The sequence below is a fragment of the Phocoena phocoena genome, chromosome 15 (assembly GCF_963924675.1).
Source record: "Phocoena phocoena chromosome 15, mPhoPho1.1, whole genome shotgun sequence".
NCBI lineage: Eukaryota > Metazoa > Chordata > Mammalia > Artiodactyla > Phocoenidae > Phocoena > Phocoena phocoena.
In genome coordinates, this window is record NC_089233.1 from 42,003,189 (window position 1) to 42,021,612 (window position 18,424).

General features: G+C 41.1%; 1 protein-coding gene across 1 annotated transcript in view; it reads left to right on the forward strand.

Annotated features, from left to right (window-relative positions):
- XRN2 (5'-3' exoribonuclease 2) overlaps positions 1-18,424 on the forward strand; it is an 82,652-nt gene that overhangs the window by 6,730 nt on the left and 57,498 nt on the right. Inside the window, exons 2-9 of the mRNA XM_065893367.1 lie at positions 11,315-11,442; positions 11,525-11,636; positions 13,536-13,647; positions 15,157-15,215; positions 15,292-15,381; positions 16,356-16,428; positions 16,568-16,618; positions 17,101-17,258. Of these exons, the coding sequence (XP_065749439.1) occupies positions 11,315-11,442; positions 11,525-11,636; positions 13,536-13,647; positions 15,157-15,215; positions 15,292-15,381; positions 16,356-16,428; positions 16,568-16,618; positions 17,101-17,258 (783 nt within the window). The remainder of the gene's footprint in view (positions 1-11,314; positions 11,443-11,524; positions 11,637-13,535; positions 13,648-15,156; positions 15,216-15,291; positions 15,382-16,355; positions 16,429-16,567; positions 16,619-17,100; positions 17,259-18,424) is intronic.

The window sequence follows — 18,424 nt, forward strand, 5'->3', positions numbered from 1 at the left end:
AGTTTGGGAGCATCTGTAAAACCTGAAGATACATATATTCTATAACTGTTAATTTTTAAGTCTGTATAATGATATCCCGACACGAGTTATTTTTACCTTTTGACTATTGTGAATAATGCTGCTGTGAACATTGGTGCACAGGTATTTGTACAATAGATCAGTACTTTGGGTATATACCTATGAGTGGTCCCTGCTTCTGATTCTTTTGGGTATATATACCTATGAGTGGAATTGCTGCGTCTTATGGTTAATTCCATGTTTACCTTTTTGAGGAATTGCCAAACTGTTTTCCCAATCTCTGCCTTGTAAATCGGGCATTTAGAACAATTACATTTAATATGATTATTGATATGGTTAGATTTAAATTTGTAATCTTACTATCTGTTTGCTGTCTGTCTCATCTGTGCTTTGTTTCCATTTTACAATTGTTCTCCTTCTTTTTTATGATTCCATTTTATTTCTTCTTGGCTTTTTAACTACTCTTAATTCATTCAACCATCAGTTTCTTTACTTTGTGTCCTTGGCTTATACAGTCCTCCACTCATTAGCTTTCTGGTCTTGGGAAAATGACTTAAACTCTCCTAAACGGTGAAGAACTGGAGTTTCTTGCATTTCACCACCCTGTTCCTACAGTCTCTGTGCTCCGGTCATCTCTGTATGAGAGCTGAAATAGGGCAGAATGTTGCCTTGTTTAACATCAGTTGGGAATGTGTGTGTCAGTGGACTCAAATTTTTCACCCTTCTTGTGTCTGTGAATGATCTTGAGAGTGCAAAAATTGATTTGGGAGGTTACAAAAAATTTTAGTGAGCGGGTGAATTAGCAAATATGGAATTTGTGAATAAAGAAGATCAGCTGTATATGTGCCACATAAGGTGGTTGTGTGGATTAAGTAAGTTAATCCAAGTTAAGTGCATGAAACAGTGCCTTGCACTGATATTTCAGAATTTTATTTGGTAAGTTAATTTTTGGTAGTTTATATGTCCAAGTAAAAGTGGGGATATTTTCATGTCTAACTCTTGGTAACGTTGCGTAATACAGAATTGTGCTGTTTGCATGTAGTGAAATCTAGGTTTCCCACCTTGCTTTTTTTCTTTCTTGGTCAGACTTGCCAGAGGTTTGTCAATTTTGTTGATCTTTGGTTTCATGGATTTTTAAAAATTGTTCTTTTTATTCTCTGTCATTAAATTTTTCTCTAATACTTGTTGTTTTCTTCTTTCTGCTTGCTTTGGGTTAAGTTTGCTCTTCTAGTGTCTTAAAGTGGAAGGTTAGGTTTTTTTTTCTTTTTTTTAAAATCTTAAACGGTATGTGAAAATATTTACGGGTATATAGGGCTCTTAATTTCATAAAATAATAATTCAAGTCATATCAATACATGTTAAAAAGAAGCTTCTAATTTTCCAAATATTTTGATACAAAAAAATTTTAAACAAATATTTTATAGACGTTTTGTGAGAAGAATATAAGGATAGTTACAAGAAACATGCTGTTCAAGTGATCTTATTCAGTTCACTTGGCCTTCTTCAAATCAGTTATAATCAGCATGATTCCAATGAAGGTTAGGTTGTTGATTTGAGATCTTTCTTATTATAGACACTTACAGCTATAAATTTCCCTGTGAACACTGCTTTTGGGCTCTACACTGTAAGTTTTCATATGTTGTGTCTTCATTTTTATTCCACTCAAATTATTTTCTGATTCACTTTTGATATCTTCTTCAATTTATTGGTTATTCATTAGTGTGTTGTTAAATTTCCACATGTTTATGAATTTGCCAACTTTTCTCCCATTATTGAGCTCATTACTTTGTTGTGGTTGAAGAACATACTTGGCATCACTTTTATGCTTTTATTGAGGTTTGTTTTATGGCCCAGCGATTGGTCTTTCCCAGAGAATGTTCCATATGCAGTTGAGAATGTATATTCTGTTGAGTGGAGTGTTCTGTAAAAGTCTCTTAGGTCTGGTTGGTTTATAGTGTTGTTGCAGTTATCTGTTTCCTTGTTGATCTTCTGTTCAATTCTGTCCATTATTGAAAGTGGAGTATTGAAGTCTCCAACTATTATTGTTCAATTGTCTGTTTCTTTCATTTTTGTCATTTATTAAAAGTTGCATGTATTTTGATGCTGTTACTAGGTGCATGTGTTTCTAGTTGTTATGTCTTCTTGATGGATTGACCTTTTTTATCATTATCAAACGTCATTATTTCCAGTAAGTCTTTTTTAAAGTCTAGGTATTTTGTCTGATACTAGTACAGCCACTCCAGTTTTCTTGTGGTGGTTGTTTGAGTCTCTTTCCCCATCCATTTACTTTCACTCTGTATCTTTGAATCTCAAGTGTGTCTCCTGTAGACAGCATATAATTGGATATTTTTTTAAATCCAGTCTGACAACTTTTGTCTTTTGATTGGATTGTTTAATCCATTCACATTTAATGTTATTGATATCACTGAATTTACATTTGCCCTTTTACTTTCTGTTTTCTATATGTATTTTTAATGTAGCGTTTAGATTTCATTAGTGATCTTTTTAAAAAATATATCTTAAGGGCTTACTATACACATCTTAATCAGCTTTAGATTTTTTTTTTTGTCTTTTGGCCGCACCACTCTTACAGATCTTAGTTCCCTGACCAGGGATTGAACCCAGGCCCCTGGCAGAGAAAGCCCAGAGTTAGCTTTAGATTTATACTAGCTGAATTCCAGTAATATATAGAACCTTTACTGCTGTATGGCTTGATTACTATTTTCCTTTTGTTTTTAATTTTATTTTTGGCTGCATTGGGTCTTTAGTTACAGCGTGCAGGATCTTTTGTTGCGGCGTGTGGGCTTCTCTCTAGTTGTGGCACATGGGCTCTGTAGTTTGCGGCACACGGGGCTCTCTAGTTGAGGCACGAGGGCTCAGTAGTCGTGGCATGCGGGCTTAGTTGCCCTGCAGCATGTGGGATCTTAGGTCCCCAACCAGGGTTTTGAACCCACATCCCCTGCATTGCAGGATGGATTCTTTACCACTGGACCACCAGGGAAGTCCCCCCATTTTCCTTTTTTTATATGGTATTGTCATTATATGTATCATATCTGTTAATGTTATAAACCCAACAGTGCATTGCTATAATTATTACTTTACCATCTGTGGTTACTTCCATAGCATATTGCTATTTTGCTTCTACCCACCTCTTTTTGGGCTGTTACTAGGAAATATATTACATTTATATTAAAGTGTGTGTTGTAAGCCATAGTATTTTACAAAATATCATTTCATCCAACTGTTTTTTTGCAGTAGCAGTTAAGAAAAGAAAGGATTAAAAAAATGTATTATTATCTTTAGTGGGGTCACTTAACTTTCAGCCTGAAGAACTTCCTTTAGTATTTCTTGTAAGTCCAGTCAGCTAGCAACAAATGCAATTTTTGTTTATCTGGCCAAGTCTTTATTTCACCTTTTTTTAATTTTTTTGCGGTACGTGGGCCTCTCACTGTTGTGGCCTCTCCCATTGCGGAGCACAGGCTCCGGACGCGCAGGCTCAGCGGCCATGGCTCACGGGCCCAGCCGCTCTGCGGCATGTGGGATCTTCCCAGACCGGGGCACGAACCTGTTTCCCCTGCATCGGCAGGCGGACTCTCAACCACTGCACCACCAGGGAAGCCATCACCTTCATTTTTGAACAGTGGCCTTCCCGGATATATGATTCTTGGTTAACATTTTTTTTTTCTGTTTTGACACTTTATATATGTAATCCCACTGCTTTCTGGCCTCCATTATTTCTTTTTTTTTTTAAATTTCCTGTGGAGATTTTATTGAAATATCAGATTTATAGATTACTTGAGGGAAGGCTGACAATTTTGCAATACAGTTTAAGGGGCTACTCTTTGTTGTGATGCACGGGCTTCTTATTGTGGTGGCTTCTCTTGTTGCAGAGCATGGGCTCTAGGTGCGTGGGCTTCAGTAGTTGCAGTGCGTGGGCTCAGTAGTTGCGGTGCACAGGCTCTAGAGCGCAGGCTCAGTAGATGTGGCACATGGGCTTAGTTGCTCTGTAGCATGTGGGATCTTCCCGGACCAAGGCTTGAACACGTGTCTCCTGCATTGGAAGGCAGATTTTTTTTTTTTTTTTGTGGTACACGGGCCCCTCTCACTGCTGTGGCCTCTCCCGTTGCAGAGCACACGCTCCGTTCACGCAGACTCAGTGGCCGTGGCTCACAGGCCCAGCCGCTCCGCGGCATGTGGGATCCTCCCTGACCGGGGCATGAACCCATGTCCCCGGCATCGGCAGGCGGACTCTCAACCACTGTGCCACCAGGGAAGCCCTGGCAGGCGGATTCTTAACTGCTGCACCACCAGGGAAGTCCCTGGCCTCCATTATTTCTGCTAGAAGCCAGCTGTTAAATTTATTGGGGTTCCCTTGTAAGTGACTTGTCATTTTTCCTATTGGTTCTTTGAAGGTTTTCTCCTTGTATTATACCTTCATCATTTTAACTCTGATGTATCTGCCTGTGGGTCTCATTGTGCTTATCTTACTTGGAGTTGTTAGAGCTGCCTGCACGTGTAGGTTATTGTTTTTCAATACATTTGGGAACTTTTTTGTTATTGTTGCCTTGAATATTTTTTCTGCTCCTTGCTCCCCTTTCCTTCCAGTACTCCAGTTGTATGTTCATGTATTTATTTCTGTCTCATATTTCTCTCAGGCTCTGTTCATTTTTCTTCATCCTTTCTTCTCTCTACTTCTCAGCTTGGCATAATCTCTGTTAATCTAAGTTTAAGAATTCTTTTTTTTTTTTTGCTGCATGCAGGCTTTCTCTAGTTGTGGTGAGTGGGGGCTACTCTCCGTTCCGCTGCACAGGCTTTTCGTTGTGGTGGCTTCTCTTGCTGCGGAGCATGGGCTCTAGGCGCAAGGGCTTCAGTAGTTGCAGCACGCAGGCTCAGTGGTTGTGGCACGTGGACTTAGTTGCTCTGCAGCATGTGGAATCTTCCCAGACCAGGGATCAAACCCGTGTCCCCTGCATTGGCAGGCGGATTCTTAACCATTCAGCCATCAGGGAAGTTTCAAGGATTCTTTTTTAATTTTTTGGTGTTTTTATTTTTGGCTGTGTTGAGTCTTTGTTGCTGCATGTGAGCTTTATCTAGTTGTGGCGAGCGGGGGCTACTCTTCTCTGCTGTGTGCAGATTCTCACTGAGGTGTCTTCTCATGTTGTGGAGCACGGGCTCTAGGTTCGTGGGCTTCAGTAGTTGTGGCACATGGGCTCAGTAGTTGTGGCTCGCGGGCTCTAGAGTGTAGGCTTCAGTAGTTGTGGTGCACGGGCTTAGTTGCTCCACAGTATGTGGGATCTTCTGGGACCAGGGCTCGAACCCGTGTCTCCTGCATTGGCAGGCAGATCTTAAGCACTGCGCCACCTGGGAAGTCCCAAGACTTCTTTTTCTTGCCAGTTCAAATCTATTGTTGAGCCCCTGTAGTGAATTTTTGATCTCAGTTATTGTATTTTTCAACTCCAGAGTATCCATTTGTTTGTTTTTTATAATTCTTGGTTTTGTTACTATTTCTATTTGATAAAAGTTGTCATCATACCTTTCTTTAATTCTTTAACCATATGTCTCTTGAATTCTGTGAACATATTTATAATAGCTGCTTTAAACTCTATTCTGTTAAATCTGACATCTGGACACTATCACAGGTAGTTTCTTTTGCCTGACTTTTTTCCAGCATGTGGGTCATACTTCTCTGTTTTTCTGCATGCCTGGAATTTTTTTTTTTCCTGCGAACAGGATATTTTAGGTGCTGGTCCCCCCAAGCCCTTCCCAGATACATTACTGTTATTTATGTTGCTACTGGCTGGATTATTTTAAGGTGGTGAGTTTCTTTCTCAACGTGTTGTTATGCCTCAGTATCCTCAGGGAGGTGCAGTTTTGATGTGCCCACAGTCACCCTGCGATGACAGTGGCACACATAGGGCTGTCTCCTACTCTCACCCACTTAACTGCTGCGTGTGATCACCCAGCAGTTAAATTCCGTGGATTTTTGTCCATTGCGCCATTGTTTTCAACAGCGCTCAGGGAATAAATTCCTCTACAGACTAATGCAGTGAAATTGTGGCACCTTCAAGGATTAGCTTCTGAGATTAATGTTTGGTATCTGTTCTAACCCCAGGAGGGTTCCTCCCAGCTGTCTTATTCCCCAGTTCTCTCCTGCAGACCAGCTGGTCTGTGGTCTAGGCTGTATCTTCATTAGATCCCTGATTCTCTGCTCAGTTCTTTTCACCACACCTTATGCCGTTCTTGAGAATGAATGCCCTTGGGTGTAAACTTCTCCATGCTCTGTTGCAAATGAAGTCATTTCTGAATTTTCAAAGCTTTTCTTGACTAGATTGCTGTTTGCTCCTTGGACTGTTTCCAAAGGCTTTAAATGTTTTGGTTTTTTAAAAGATTTTCTCTAGTTCAGCTGGGGAGCAGGTAGGCAGAAGTCCTCATGCAGTCATGCTGGTAGCCGAGCTCTCCAATATGATCTCTGTCTTGGAGAGTGAAGATCAGATTCACACATCTTGCATATTATGTGTCCCCCATAGTTCTCGCTGTAGTCCTTGACACACATTATAGGTGTTCAATAAGTTTATGCTGAATCTAGTGAAATTGCAATTAATCAGTCTGACATACCGCTTAAGATACCAGCTCTGAATTCAGATGACTGGGTTCAATCCTGGTCTGTGAACTTGGCAGAAGTGTGACTTTGGAAAGCCACTTACCCCCTCTAAGCATTTGTGTTCTCATCTGTAAGTGGGATACTCTGTATCTCACAGGGTTGTTGTGAGGAGAGAGGGAAATAATCCATGAGTAAAAGCACTTAGAACAGTATCCCATTTTAAGTGTTCTGTAAACGTTAGTGATCATTAGTAGTCCTTGTTGACTAACACTGCATAAAAATGGAGAGCCGATATACATGCAACTTGAAAAAACACTAATCACTAAAAATACTGTTTTTTTTGTTTGACAGCTACATCAAAATTTATAGCCCGAATTTTTAATGCAAATACGGTAATCTAAATTTTTCAGTAGCCTTTTGACCCTTTCTCCCCAAAATGTCACCTGTGTTTTGCAGTTCTTTTTTGGAGTTCTGAGCTGCTTTAAGGGAAGTCTAAAACCAAGTTCTACAGTGTGTTATCTACTGTCCAACAGTGGGAGCTCTCGTTACAGTGGAACCTCAGGCATGAGTCCTGATATTCCTAGTGCTGCCGTTAAATATTGTACAGACTTACACAGAAATGCATTTAGTTAGGTATTACTGATAGTAGTGGTTTCCGCCTTACATTTGAAGAGGCAGAAAGCCGTATACGGTTGCTGGAACAGTAGGTTGATGTGAAGCTCATTCTGGGGGTTTACTTCAAAACCTGTGGAGTGTATTTTTATACAGATTCACTGTTTGTGTATGTGTACCATCTTCTTCAAATACCTTCTTTATTTTGATTCCTTGGCATATTTGTGCACAACCAGGGTAATTTCTCAACTGCTTGTTTGGGATACATATATCCCTTCCTCTTTCCATGCAGTGGGCTTCCTGCAGGGCAGAACTGCCTTGACGGCCAGCCTTTGGGTGGGTGTGCTCCCTGCCCCTGCGGGGAACTGCTGCTCAGCCAGGGTACTGACTGCCCTTCCTCCGCAAGCACTCGTGTTTTATGGGAACAACTGTCTCAAGTTGACTGGTCCACATGGGGCCTGAGAGGGCCAGGGGAGAGGAGGGTGCAGGGCTTGACCCACTGGGCTGTTCCTGCTGCTGCTGCGGGATCATCCAGATGCTGTCCTGTGAGCCCCCTCTGGGCCCAGAGCCCTCTTGTGTTCTCCCACTTCTGCATGTTTGAGGCTGTGTGTTCCATCTGATCAGATCTACTAGTTTTCCACATTTTGGGCATCCCCTGTGATTTATCAGTCACAGACGGATCTCCTTTTGGTTTTTCAGCACAGTTATGCGATTGTGGTTATTTGTTTGTTTTTAGTATTTTTTTTAAAAAATTATTTATTTATTTGGTTGTGCTGGGTCTCAGTTGCAGCACGTGGGATCTTCGTTGCCGCATGCGGGATCTTTAGTTGTGGCAAACGGGCTCTTGGTTGCAGGATGCAGTTAGTTCCCTGACCAGGGATCGAACCCAGGTCCCCTGCATTGGGAGCATGGAGTCTTAATCACTGGACCACCAGGGAAGTCCCTGTTTTTAGTCTTTTATGTGGTCTGGGGATAGAAAGGGAAGACTGCAATATGTGCTCAGTTTATCATCTGGAAGACCTGAAAGATAATGAAAAGCTATTTAAAATGAATTGGTTTTAGGGTTCAGAGTAGCTCTCCTTTTAGCTACTCTTTGATTGATTAAGAATCTCTCTTAAACCTAGCAGGAGATAACTGGCATTGTATTTAATGGCAAGGCTCTTGAAGAGTGAGTACCTTTGTTGAGTATCAGAATCTTCCCTTGAAGAAAGAAGCTCTAAATTTATATAATTGTGTTGAAGATATCCTCAGAACTCTGGAGAGAAAAATATGTTCCATTTTCTTATTGGGAATGCTTGCAGCTCTTTTCTCAAAATTAGGACCCACCTGTGCCTCCTTCCCCAAGCTATACTTTCTAGGTAGTGGAAGTGGAAATTCTCATGCAGCTGCATTCAGCATTCATTGAAGAGCTGCAATATAGCAAACCAGTGGTTTCCTGTTTTTGTAAAGTTTTATTGGAATGCAACCATACTCATTCACGTCCATCTTGTTTAGGGCTGCTTTTACTTTATAAAGGCAGATATGAGTCATTGCAACTGAGATCATTCAGTCAACAAGTCTAAAATACTTACCGTCTGGCTTCTTGGAGAGCATAAAGAAAGTGGGTTTGGAGTCTCCTGAGTGTGGTGTCTGCTTGGCTCAGGAGAAAGGAAAATGTGGACTTTGAATGTAGAGGTGAGGTGGAGAGGCACAGAGCCTCCTGCCTTCATTGAGCTTGTTTTTGTTTTGGACTCATCAGATTATCTTGTTTGATAGACCTCCTAAATTGACCTCCTGCTTTCCTCCCCACTTGTCCCATTCACTGCTTCTGATCAAGCCCCTCTTTCCTGATTTACAGGGTGTCTGCACAGATCACTGATAGCTTCTTCCCTGTTTTGATATCCGTTTCTCCCCATTGTATATACAAACTGAAGCCCAGTCTCATTCCTTCCCTCTCTCGAAGATCACCACTTGTCCTGAAATTGGTGTTCATCATTCCCCTGCTCTTTCCTGTGCTTTCACTGCATCCATATTCATCCCTGAACAATGCCTAATACTGTTTTGTGTATTTTATAACTTCCTGTAAGTGGTATACTGTGTTTTTTCTTCTTCACCTTGCTTTTTTTTGTTTTGTTTTTGTTTTTGGTTTTTTGGCGGTATGTGGGCCTCTCACTGTTGTGGCCTCTCCCGTTGCGGAGCACAGGCTCCGGATGCGCAGGCTCAGTGGCCATGGCTCACGGGCTCAGCTGCTCCGCGGCATGTGGGATCTTCCCAGACCGGGGCACGAACCCGTGTCCCCTGCATCGGCAGGCGGACTCTCAACCACTGCGCCACCAGGGAAGCCCCACCTTGCTTTTTTGACAAGATATTTATGACTTTCCAGCCCTATTTCTTTGAATCTTACTTTTGTCTGGCGTTCCGGTGTATGGATGTACTACAGTTCATCAGTCCTTTCTACAGGCTCTTTTTTTTCCTAGTTCAGTTGACCTTTTGTTTTTATTTCTTTTTTAAATAGCTTCATTGAGATATAATTTATATACCATAAAAATCACCTGTTAAAACTATACAGTTCAGTGGTTTTTAGTATATATGCAGTGGTACAGCAATCACTGTTATCTAATTTAGAAATTTTCGTCATTCCCCAAAGAAATGTTGTAGCCGTTTTTAGTCACTTCCTATTTCCCTCACCCTTTCCCCCACTGCAGATTGAAGGTAATCTATTTCTGTCTAAAGATTTGTCTGCTCTGGAGCTTGTAAATGGGATCTTTTGTGGTCTTTTGTAACTGGCTTTTACTTAGCAGAATTTTTTTTTTTTTTTTTTTTTTTGGTGGTATGCAGGCCTCTCCCGTTGTGGAGCACAGGCTTCGGACGCGCAGGCCCAGCGGCCATGGCTCACGGGCCCAGCCGCTCCGTGGCATGTGGGATCCTCCCGGACCGGGGCACAAACCTGTGTCTCCTGCATCGGCAGGCGGACTCTCAACCACTGCCCCACCAGGGAAGCCCTAGCAGAATGTTTTTGAGGTTCATCCATGACGTAGCATGTGCCTGATGGGCTTTTAAGTTGTTCACAATTTTTTATTATTACAAATGATACTTTTTATGTTATTTTTAAAGTGACTTTACTATTAGTAAGAGTAAAAACCAGTCTTATTGTTATCATTTGTTGAAGCTCTGGTAGAAAAAGAGAAAGATAATGCTTACCACAGAAATACAGCTGAGTGCCTCCAGGAGTGAGTAGGGCGTGGTCCTTGCCTTTGGAAGAACTCACAGTGTAGCTGGGGGTTAGAATGACAAACTAATTATAAGACCATAAAAGTGCTACAAGTGAATAAGCAAAATTGGGAGGAAATGCAGGCGGAGAAGTTAATTTTTTGAGGGATGTGTACAAAGTGTTATACAGTGAATGGCATTTGATGTGCGTCTAGACCTTGGAAAATTAATAAGGTTTCCGGAAGTGGGTGTTGGTTGGGCGGAAGAAGGCGGAGCAGAGGTGTTGAGAGATGGAAGGGCGTCTTCCAGGAACTGGGGAGATCTGGCGGCCTGAGCAGTGTTTGGCAGGACAGTGTGGGTAAGGGCTGGACTCATTGGTCTGCACCTGCTGTGGTATCATTGGAAAAATTAGGGAAGATGAAGGCACAGCCACATTTGTATTTAAGAAAGAAAACTGACAGCATAGAGTGTGGGCTGGAGACAGTAGAGTCTGGCGGTGGGGCAGCCCATATGAAGGCTCTTCCAATCTTTTGGTGAGAGGTGATGCCTGATGTTGGTAGTGGGAATGAGAGGAGATGGTGTGGAGAGGCATTTTTCAGGTTAAATTGACAGGACTTACTGGTAACGGGCGATAAGGGAGAGAATTCTAAGATGACTCCCATGGTCTCCGTCTTGGACAACTGAGTGATTTGGGAATTTGGTAACTAACCGCCACGTAGTCAAGAGTAACTTGTTGCGATGGAATCTTTAAGGACTAAAATAGCCTATCTTATAATTTAAAGATTACTAAAAGTATTTTATTTCCAATTCAGAAATGAAGCAGGTTCATACTGAGCCTATGATGTGTCAGTTTCAGACTTGAAAGTTCAAACTACTATTATCACTTCCTTATAGCCAAAAGAATGCAGTGGTGTAAAGATCCCTGTCGATGCCAGTAAACCTAATCCAAATGATGTGGAGTTTGATAATCTGTATTTGGATATGAATGGAATCATCCATCCCTGTACTCATCCTGAAGACAAGTACGTAACCCATTTTTGTTACTGATGTCACAGATTACAGAGGAGTACTATTTGATATTACATCGTTTGCTTGTCATTGTAGACCAGCACCGAAAAACGAGGATGAAATGATGGTTGCAATCTTTGAGTACATTGACAGGCTTTTCAATATTGTAAGACCAAGACGGCTTCTGTACATGGCAATAGACGGAGTGGTAAGTGCTAAATCCCCCATTTTTGTTTTTGCTGTGTTCCCAGTGTCTAGAATGAAAGTAAGCTAAATCGTGAAAAATGTTGGCTATAGTGAATTTGAGAAAGAAAGCCTCATCTTTCAGTTTATTCATTCAAATGTATTTTGTGTATGTGCCTGTTTTGTGCCGCATCCCGTGAGGGGCTGGGGATGTCAGTGACTGCCCTTGCTTTGAAGGGCTCGCCACTTAAGGGACAGAGGCAGAGGTAGACGTGCAAGGTTAGTTACCCAGGGCCTTCCTCGGGCCTTAGACGGCACTTGCAGGGGCCTTGAAGGAGGGGGAGTCAGTGCTACAAGGGAGTGAGGAAATAGAGAGGAGGGGGCGTTTGTCCCATTTTTTGAAGAGTTAAGAATAATTGGAGATTGGGAGGGCAGGGGCAGAGGAGGGAGGTGGATGTGACAGATGTGGGGAAGGAGGACCTTCCAGATGTCTCAAATGTGCCAGGTCACACACTTTCTGTGTCTCTGGCCACACTGACATGCTGGGGCAACTGCAGGTGTTTAGATTGGAAAGAGAAGTAGAGAGAGGGGCTTGAGAAGGCCTTTCTTGTCACACTCAGTTTGGCTTTTATCCTATATGCAGTGAGTAGTCATCACAATAACTTCGGTGGGGACTAGCTTATAATAATACCAAGTGGTTTCAGTTATAAATGACCAGCAAACTGTATATCAGGGTTCAAGGAAAGTTAGGGTAAATCATAACCCTAAATTTATTTAGCCATATACACATTGATTCCCTTTCTTCTAGATTTAATAATTTTGGTGGCTAATGAAATAATTTTGAAAATCTGGAAAACTTGGGTCCAAGAAGCTTAACTTTTCTGTGAGATACTGTTTACTCAAAGAAAAATCTTAAGCTACCTGAAAACTTAAGTTGCAGTTAAAGTGTAGTGAGGAATAAAGGGAACAGGAATATGTCCTATTTGGAGCAGATTGCAGTTCACATTAGCTAAGTTTCTTGAAGAAGCTCTTTCACTGTACTCCGTTGTGCGCTTCTGCTGAATCAGGTCTAAGTTATATGCACACGCGTATGTGTATGTACACGCTCTTGTCTATAACTCATGTTTTGTTAAAATATAAATGTAGATCATAGAACCTAAAAGAGTTAGATTAGGTGGTCTCATTTTACAGGAAAGGGAACTGTTTAAAGAGAATATGAAATAACTTATTTCATGTAGGCAGGATACTTGAGAGTCCCTTCCAGCCCCAAACCCAGTTCAGTAACTGCAAAACCTTGCAGTTCACTTCACTTCATTCAGGCTTACCCAGTGATTGTAAGTTACATTTGGTTCGAGTGATTTAAGAGTACTTTTGATTAAAACCTTGCTCCTTTTCTACCTGCTGTGCCTTATTATAGACACAGAGTGATAATTATGAACCTTATTGTGGGAAATACAAAAAGGCTTTTAAGGTCTTGTGAATCCCATTTGGAGACCATCCTTCCTTTTAGTCGTGGACAAAGGGAAGGTCTTCCTGATCCTAGTTCTGTAGAAACCACTCACTTGCTGTGTGCTGAGTCTTTTGAGTAAAGTGAGTTTTCCGTGTCTGGGGTGCCTGAAAGCGTCGTAACCCAGTGGAACTGGCCTTGGGGCATGGACCCTGCAGTATTAAGTGCTGTGGCCTCATAGGATGTTTGTCTTTTTGACATGTCACTCACTCACCTAAGTTCAGCGTTCAAGGTTCTTGGTCCAAATATAAGCTCCCAGGATCTACTGTCTGTCATGAAAAGATTGTTTGGACATATTGCTTAACTTTTCCATTTTAGCGTACTATTTTTGTAAGACTAACTGATTCAAAATAATGTACAGATTTACTTACGAATGTTTGGAACAGTATTATGTCACTATGAAATACCTGTTTTCAGGCACCACGCGCTAAAATGAACCAGCAGCGTTCAAGGAGGTTCCGAGCATCCAAAGAAGGAATGGAAGCAGCAGTAGAGAAGCAGCGAGTCAAGGAAGAAATACTGGCAAAAGGTAAAGAACATGCATCTTGAGGTTGGACTTATCAGATGTATGCAGACGGGGGTGTAGGGGTGGAGACTTCTCCGTACAAATAGGTACGGTTTTAATTTAATCAGGACCCCAGGATAGCCAAGGGAAATTGACGTTCACTGTTGAGGAAAAGTAGTTAATAGAATCATTTATTCCATTAATAAGCTTGTTCATTTCCAAACTCTATAGTAAACGGGAAACTTGGGAATAAAAGGAGGGAATTCTGGTAGGGAGAGCAAATTGTCAACTTCTGTCAGGGCGAGTGCAGCCCTTCAGCTCACTTTATAGATCTGTAAACTAGAAACACATGAAGAGTGCTTCTTACTTCCTTTTCCTCTGGGGGCTGTTAGGAAGCTACAGTTGTGTAAGCATTTTCCTCAAGTCAGTCTTGGTGGCATGCTTGCTGCTTCTCCCTAGAACTCAGGTCTGGATGAGGAGGCCTGGGATGATGGGACCATGTTTCCAGCCTTCCCCTGAGTCATGTACACTCTCACTTTGGGTTGAGGCAGCAGGCACCGAGGTAGTGAGGTGCCCAGGCCTCCCTCAGTTCAGGGAGGGGGTTGTGGGGTGGAATGTGGTCATCTTGGCAGTTCCTCAAAGCCCTGATGGGTCCAGAGGTGAGAGTTGGCTGAGGGTCATAGAGGAGGACGACCAGGGCCCTGACGCCCCGGGACCGCTTCTTCCAAGATGCCTGTGGGTGTGGTGCAGTGCAGGGCGGTGCTGGCAGGGTGGCTTGTTTGGTGTTTTGTTCCATGAGGCAAAATGATAGACCAGGAAAGCCACGGTTATTGGTTCAGGATGTTGCATTTGGCAAGTGGAAAAAGAGACATAGTGTAGTTGGCCGAGGCTTATAATTACACTGCCTTTAATGTTATTTTAATTTGCTGGAAGTGTGCAAGTATGTGAGTATTTTAGCTGCAGCTTGGAATTAATACTCTAAAACCTGTTTATATTTATAACAGGCTGTCTTTGCTTTTAGAGATGTCTTCTTTCTTGAAGATGTTATAAAATATATTTGTGTCTTGAGAAAAAGCTAATCAGTGATATAGAGGAAAAAATAGGATTTCTAAATCCCTCTAGGTGATACAAAGCTGTGATAAATTCAGCATTTTAACTTTGTTTTTCTAAGGCCCCTTCATCTTCAGAACTGTTAGTAGGATCAGAGCCCCTAACCTCTGTGTGTGTGTGTGTGTGTGTGTGTGTGTGTTCTTTTGCCAGGGGCATTAGGAAGAATGTCATAATTTTTGTATTTTTATGTAACAATATAGTATCTTCTGTGTACCATGTATTGTTTGACAGTCATGTTAAAGCTTACTTTAAATTTGAGGGGAGGAATCTTATTTTCTTCGGAAAGGGGGATCATTGTTCCTCAGGTGACAATACTTCTCCTTCTTTTGTATTTCAACTTATTGTTTTTGTTGTTCCGGCCTAATATCGAATAGTTACCTCACTGTTTATGGGGAGAACAAAGCATTGCCCCTTTTTCTCTAGGTGGCTTTCTTCCTCCAGAAGAAATAAAGGAAAGATTTGACAGCAACTGCATTACACCAGTAAGTAGTCTCATACTTTGCTAGTTATTGCTAACTCTTAAATGATAGGTTAATTTATTTCCTTCTATCATTTTAGGGAACTGAGTTCATGGACAATCTTGCTAAATGCCTTCGCTATTACATAGCTGATCGTTTAAATAATGACCCAGGGTGGAAAAATTTGACAGTAAGTTTCATATTTTCGTACTTTAAAAAGATTAGGGTGGGGCTTCCCTGGTGGCGCAGTGGTTGAGAGTCCACCTGCCGATGCAGGGGACATGGGTTCGTGCCCCGGTCCGGGAAGATCCCACATGCGCAGAGTGGCTGGGCCCGTGAGCCATGGCTGCTGAGCCTGCACGTCCGGAGCCTGTGCTCCGCAACGGGAGAGGCCACGACAGTGAGAGGCCCGTGTACCGCAAAAAAAAAAAATAAAGATTAGGGTGACGATTTGAGGCTGTCCTTTGATACGACTGATACTATTTGTCCTTTTCCCCCCATAAAATACTGGTTGGCTGTTAGAGGAAGGAGAAGCTTCCAGGGTTATTAGAAATGGGGTGCCTTGCATGGTCTAGTTAGAGACAGCTGATTTTCTCTCAGTGCCAATTTTGTACTCTTACCATCACTGCGAAGCCATAAGATGGGACTCATGATTTAAAATACATATATATGAAAGTCATTTCTGTTATTAGAAATCAAAATACAGCAAGATTAAAGTCATGGGACTGCCTCTAAAGAAAATTCTCCTGAGAATTTAAGCAAAACTTTTATATAATAGAAATTATAATAAGCTTGTTTCCCTATTAATTAGATATGGTACATTATATTTAATGGATATCTCTTACTGATTACTCTCAGGGCTTATATCGTTCGATGCTGTATACTTGAGTAGCAGTGAGAAGAGTAGAAACTTGTGAACTGAATCTGTTTTTCTAATGGCTAAGTTTGACACAAACATTTCATTTTTTTTCTATTCCAAGTAGTAAGTTAACCAATGAAATAATTTTGATGTTTAACACATGCACACCTAATTAAGAAAAATTTCTAATTAATAACACTGTCTTAATAGAATTATCCCAGTTTATTTTAAGACATTCAATTCTGTTGATTTTTGTGCTAGAAAACTGGGGGTGAGCTACAAATGTTAAAAACTGTTTTTTATAGGTTATTTTATCTGATGCTAGTGCTCCTGGTGAAGGGGAACATAAAATCATGGATTACATTAGAAGACAAAGAGGTAAAATTCACTTCTAAATATTTGATTATATGTTCCATTTTAAAAAAGACAAGCCATTGTATAGAAAATATTTGGTAAAATGTGATATTCCTATAGTATAAAATATATTTACTTCAATATATATTTCCCTTCTCTCTAGCCCAGCCTAACCACGACCCAAACACTCATCATTGCTTATGTGGAGCAGATGGTAAGTTTCTTCTTTGGGATCTGAGTCTCTTGGATTAAACATAGCAAGTTGATGGGTTGGTGTGTAGTAATGGATTATTTGTGGTTGCCTGGAAATTCTAAAATGCCTTGCTTATTTTATGTGTGAGGGGGAACTAGTATAGAGTTGTTGTTCAATCTGTGATTAACATTCACCTATCTAGAATTTTTGTTGTTGTTGTTACATTTTTTCAACTTTTTAATATGGCCGCACATATCTTTAAAATGGAATGTTTCCAAGTGTCGACTCCTGAGTGGTAGTTAGATTCTAGGCCCACATTTCTGTAGGAGATCTTGTTGGCCTCTAGGAAGTTTTAGGCTTTTTGGCTTTGCTGCCTCTATGTGCTCATTTGGGCTTTTCTTTGCGTTGGTGTCTTGTGTTATGATAATGTCTTGCCTTTGGTTATGGGGTAAGGGTCTTCTAGGGTGCTCACTGTTTGCTGTTTCGTTGTTGTTGATTGATAGCTGATCTCATTATGCTCGGCCTTGCTACACATGAGCCCAACTTTACCATTATCAGAGAAGAATTCAAACCAAACAAACCCAAACCCTGTGGTCTTTGTAATCAGTTCGGACATGAGGTCAAAGACTGTGAAGGTTTGCCGAGAGAAAAGAAGGGAAAGGTAAGAACTTCGAGGTGGTAGTAGCCTCATTTAAAATTTCTTAATTTTATTTTTTATTGTGATAAAATATTGATATATATCAACACAACAGAAAATACACCTTTTTAACCACGTTTAAATGTACAGTGCGATGGCATTAAGTATATCTAGGTTGCCTCATTTTAAAAATGGATAAAGAGAAGACAGTGGTTGATTAGATTTTTACCTACCTGCTCCGTTACCCCTCATAGAGGTGTATCTTTCAAAGCTCTTTAAAGTAAACACAAATTAACAACCACGCATGAACTCATCCTTTCTACTCCCCACTTTCCTAACACAGCTTATAATCTACATGAGGCTGAGGTCATATAGGTAATAATGCCCATTGCACTTGATTTGTTTGTAGAAGTTATTTGTCTCAAATGGTTATTCTTCTTAAAAGGAACTATAAATCAGGTATGTTAAACTTCTTGGTATTTTTTTAACGGCATATGTATTTTATTTTATTTATTTAGTTAAAAAAATTATTTTATTTATTTATTTTTTGGCTGTGTCGGGTCTTAGTTGCGGCACACGGGATTTTTCTGTTGCGGCGCGGGCTCTTCGTTGCAGCACTTGGGCTTCTCTGTAGTTGTGGCATGTGGGCTCTGTGGTTTGCAGCATGCAGGCTCTCTAGTTGAGGCGCGCAGGCTCAGTTTCTCTGCGGCATGTGGGATCTTAGTTTCCCGCCCAGGGATTGAACCCGCGTCCCCCGCATTGGGAGGCAGATTCTTTGCCACTGGACCACCAGGGAAGTCCCCTTGGTACTTTTAAGTTACTCCTAGTTTCTACATATTCTGGGTTCCCTTGATTATATCCATTCTCCTTTAAAGGGGTTTCTGTTTTAAGAATATGGTACCTCTTTAAAAGACATGTTGAGTGAAAAAAGCAGGTAAGAAGTATACGTATTCACAGAGAAGGATGAGGCATATACATTAAAATGTTAATATTGGTTGGGTGAAGGTCAGGGTTTGGCAAACTGCAGCTCTCCAGATTTGACGTATGAGCTAAGAGGGTTTTTTTTTCGTTTTTTCAAGACTTGTAAAAACAAAACAAAACATGAAAGAATATGCAGCAGAGACCATATACGTCCCGCTCCCCAGGCTAAAATATTTAGTGTCTGGCCCTTCGCAAAAAACGTTGGCCAA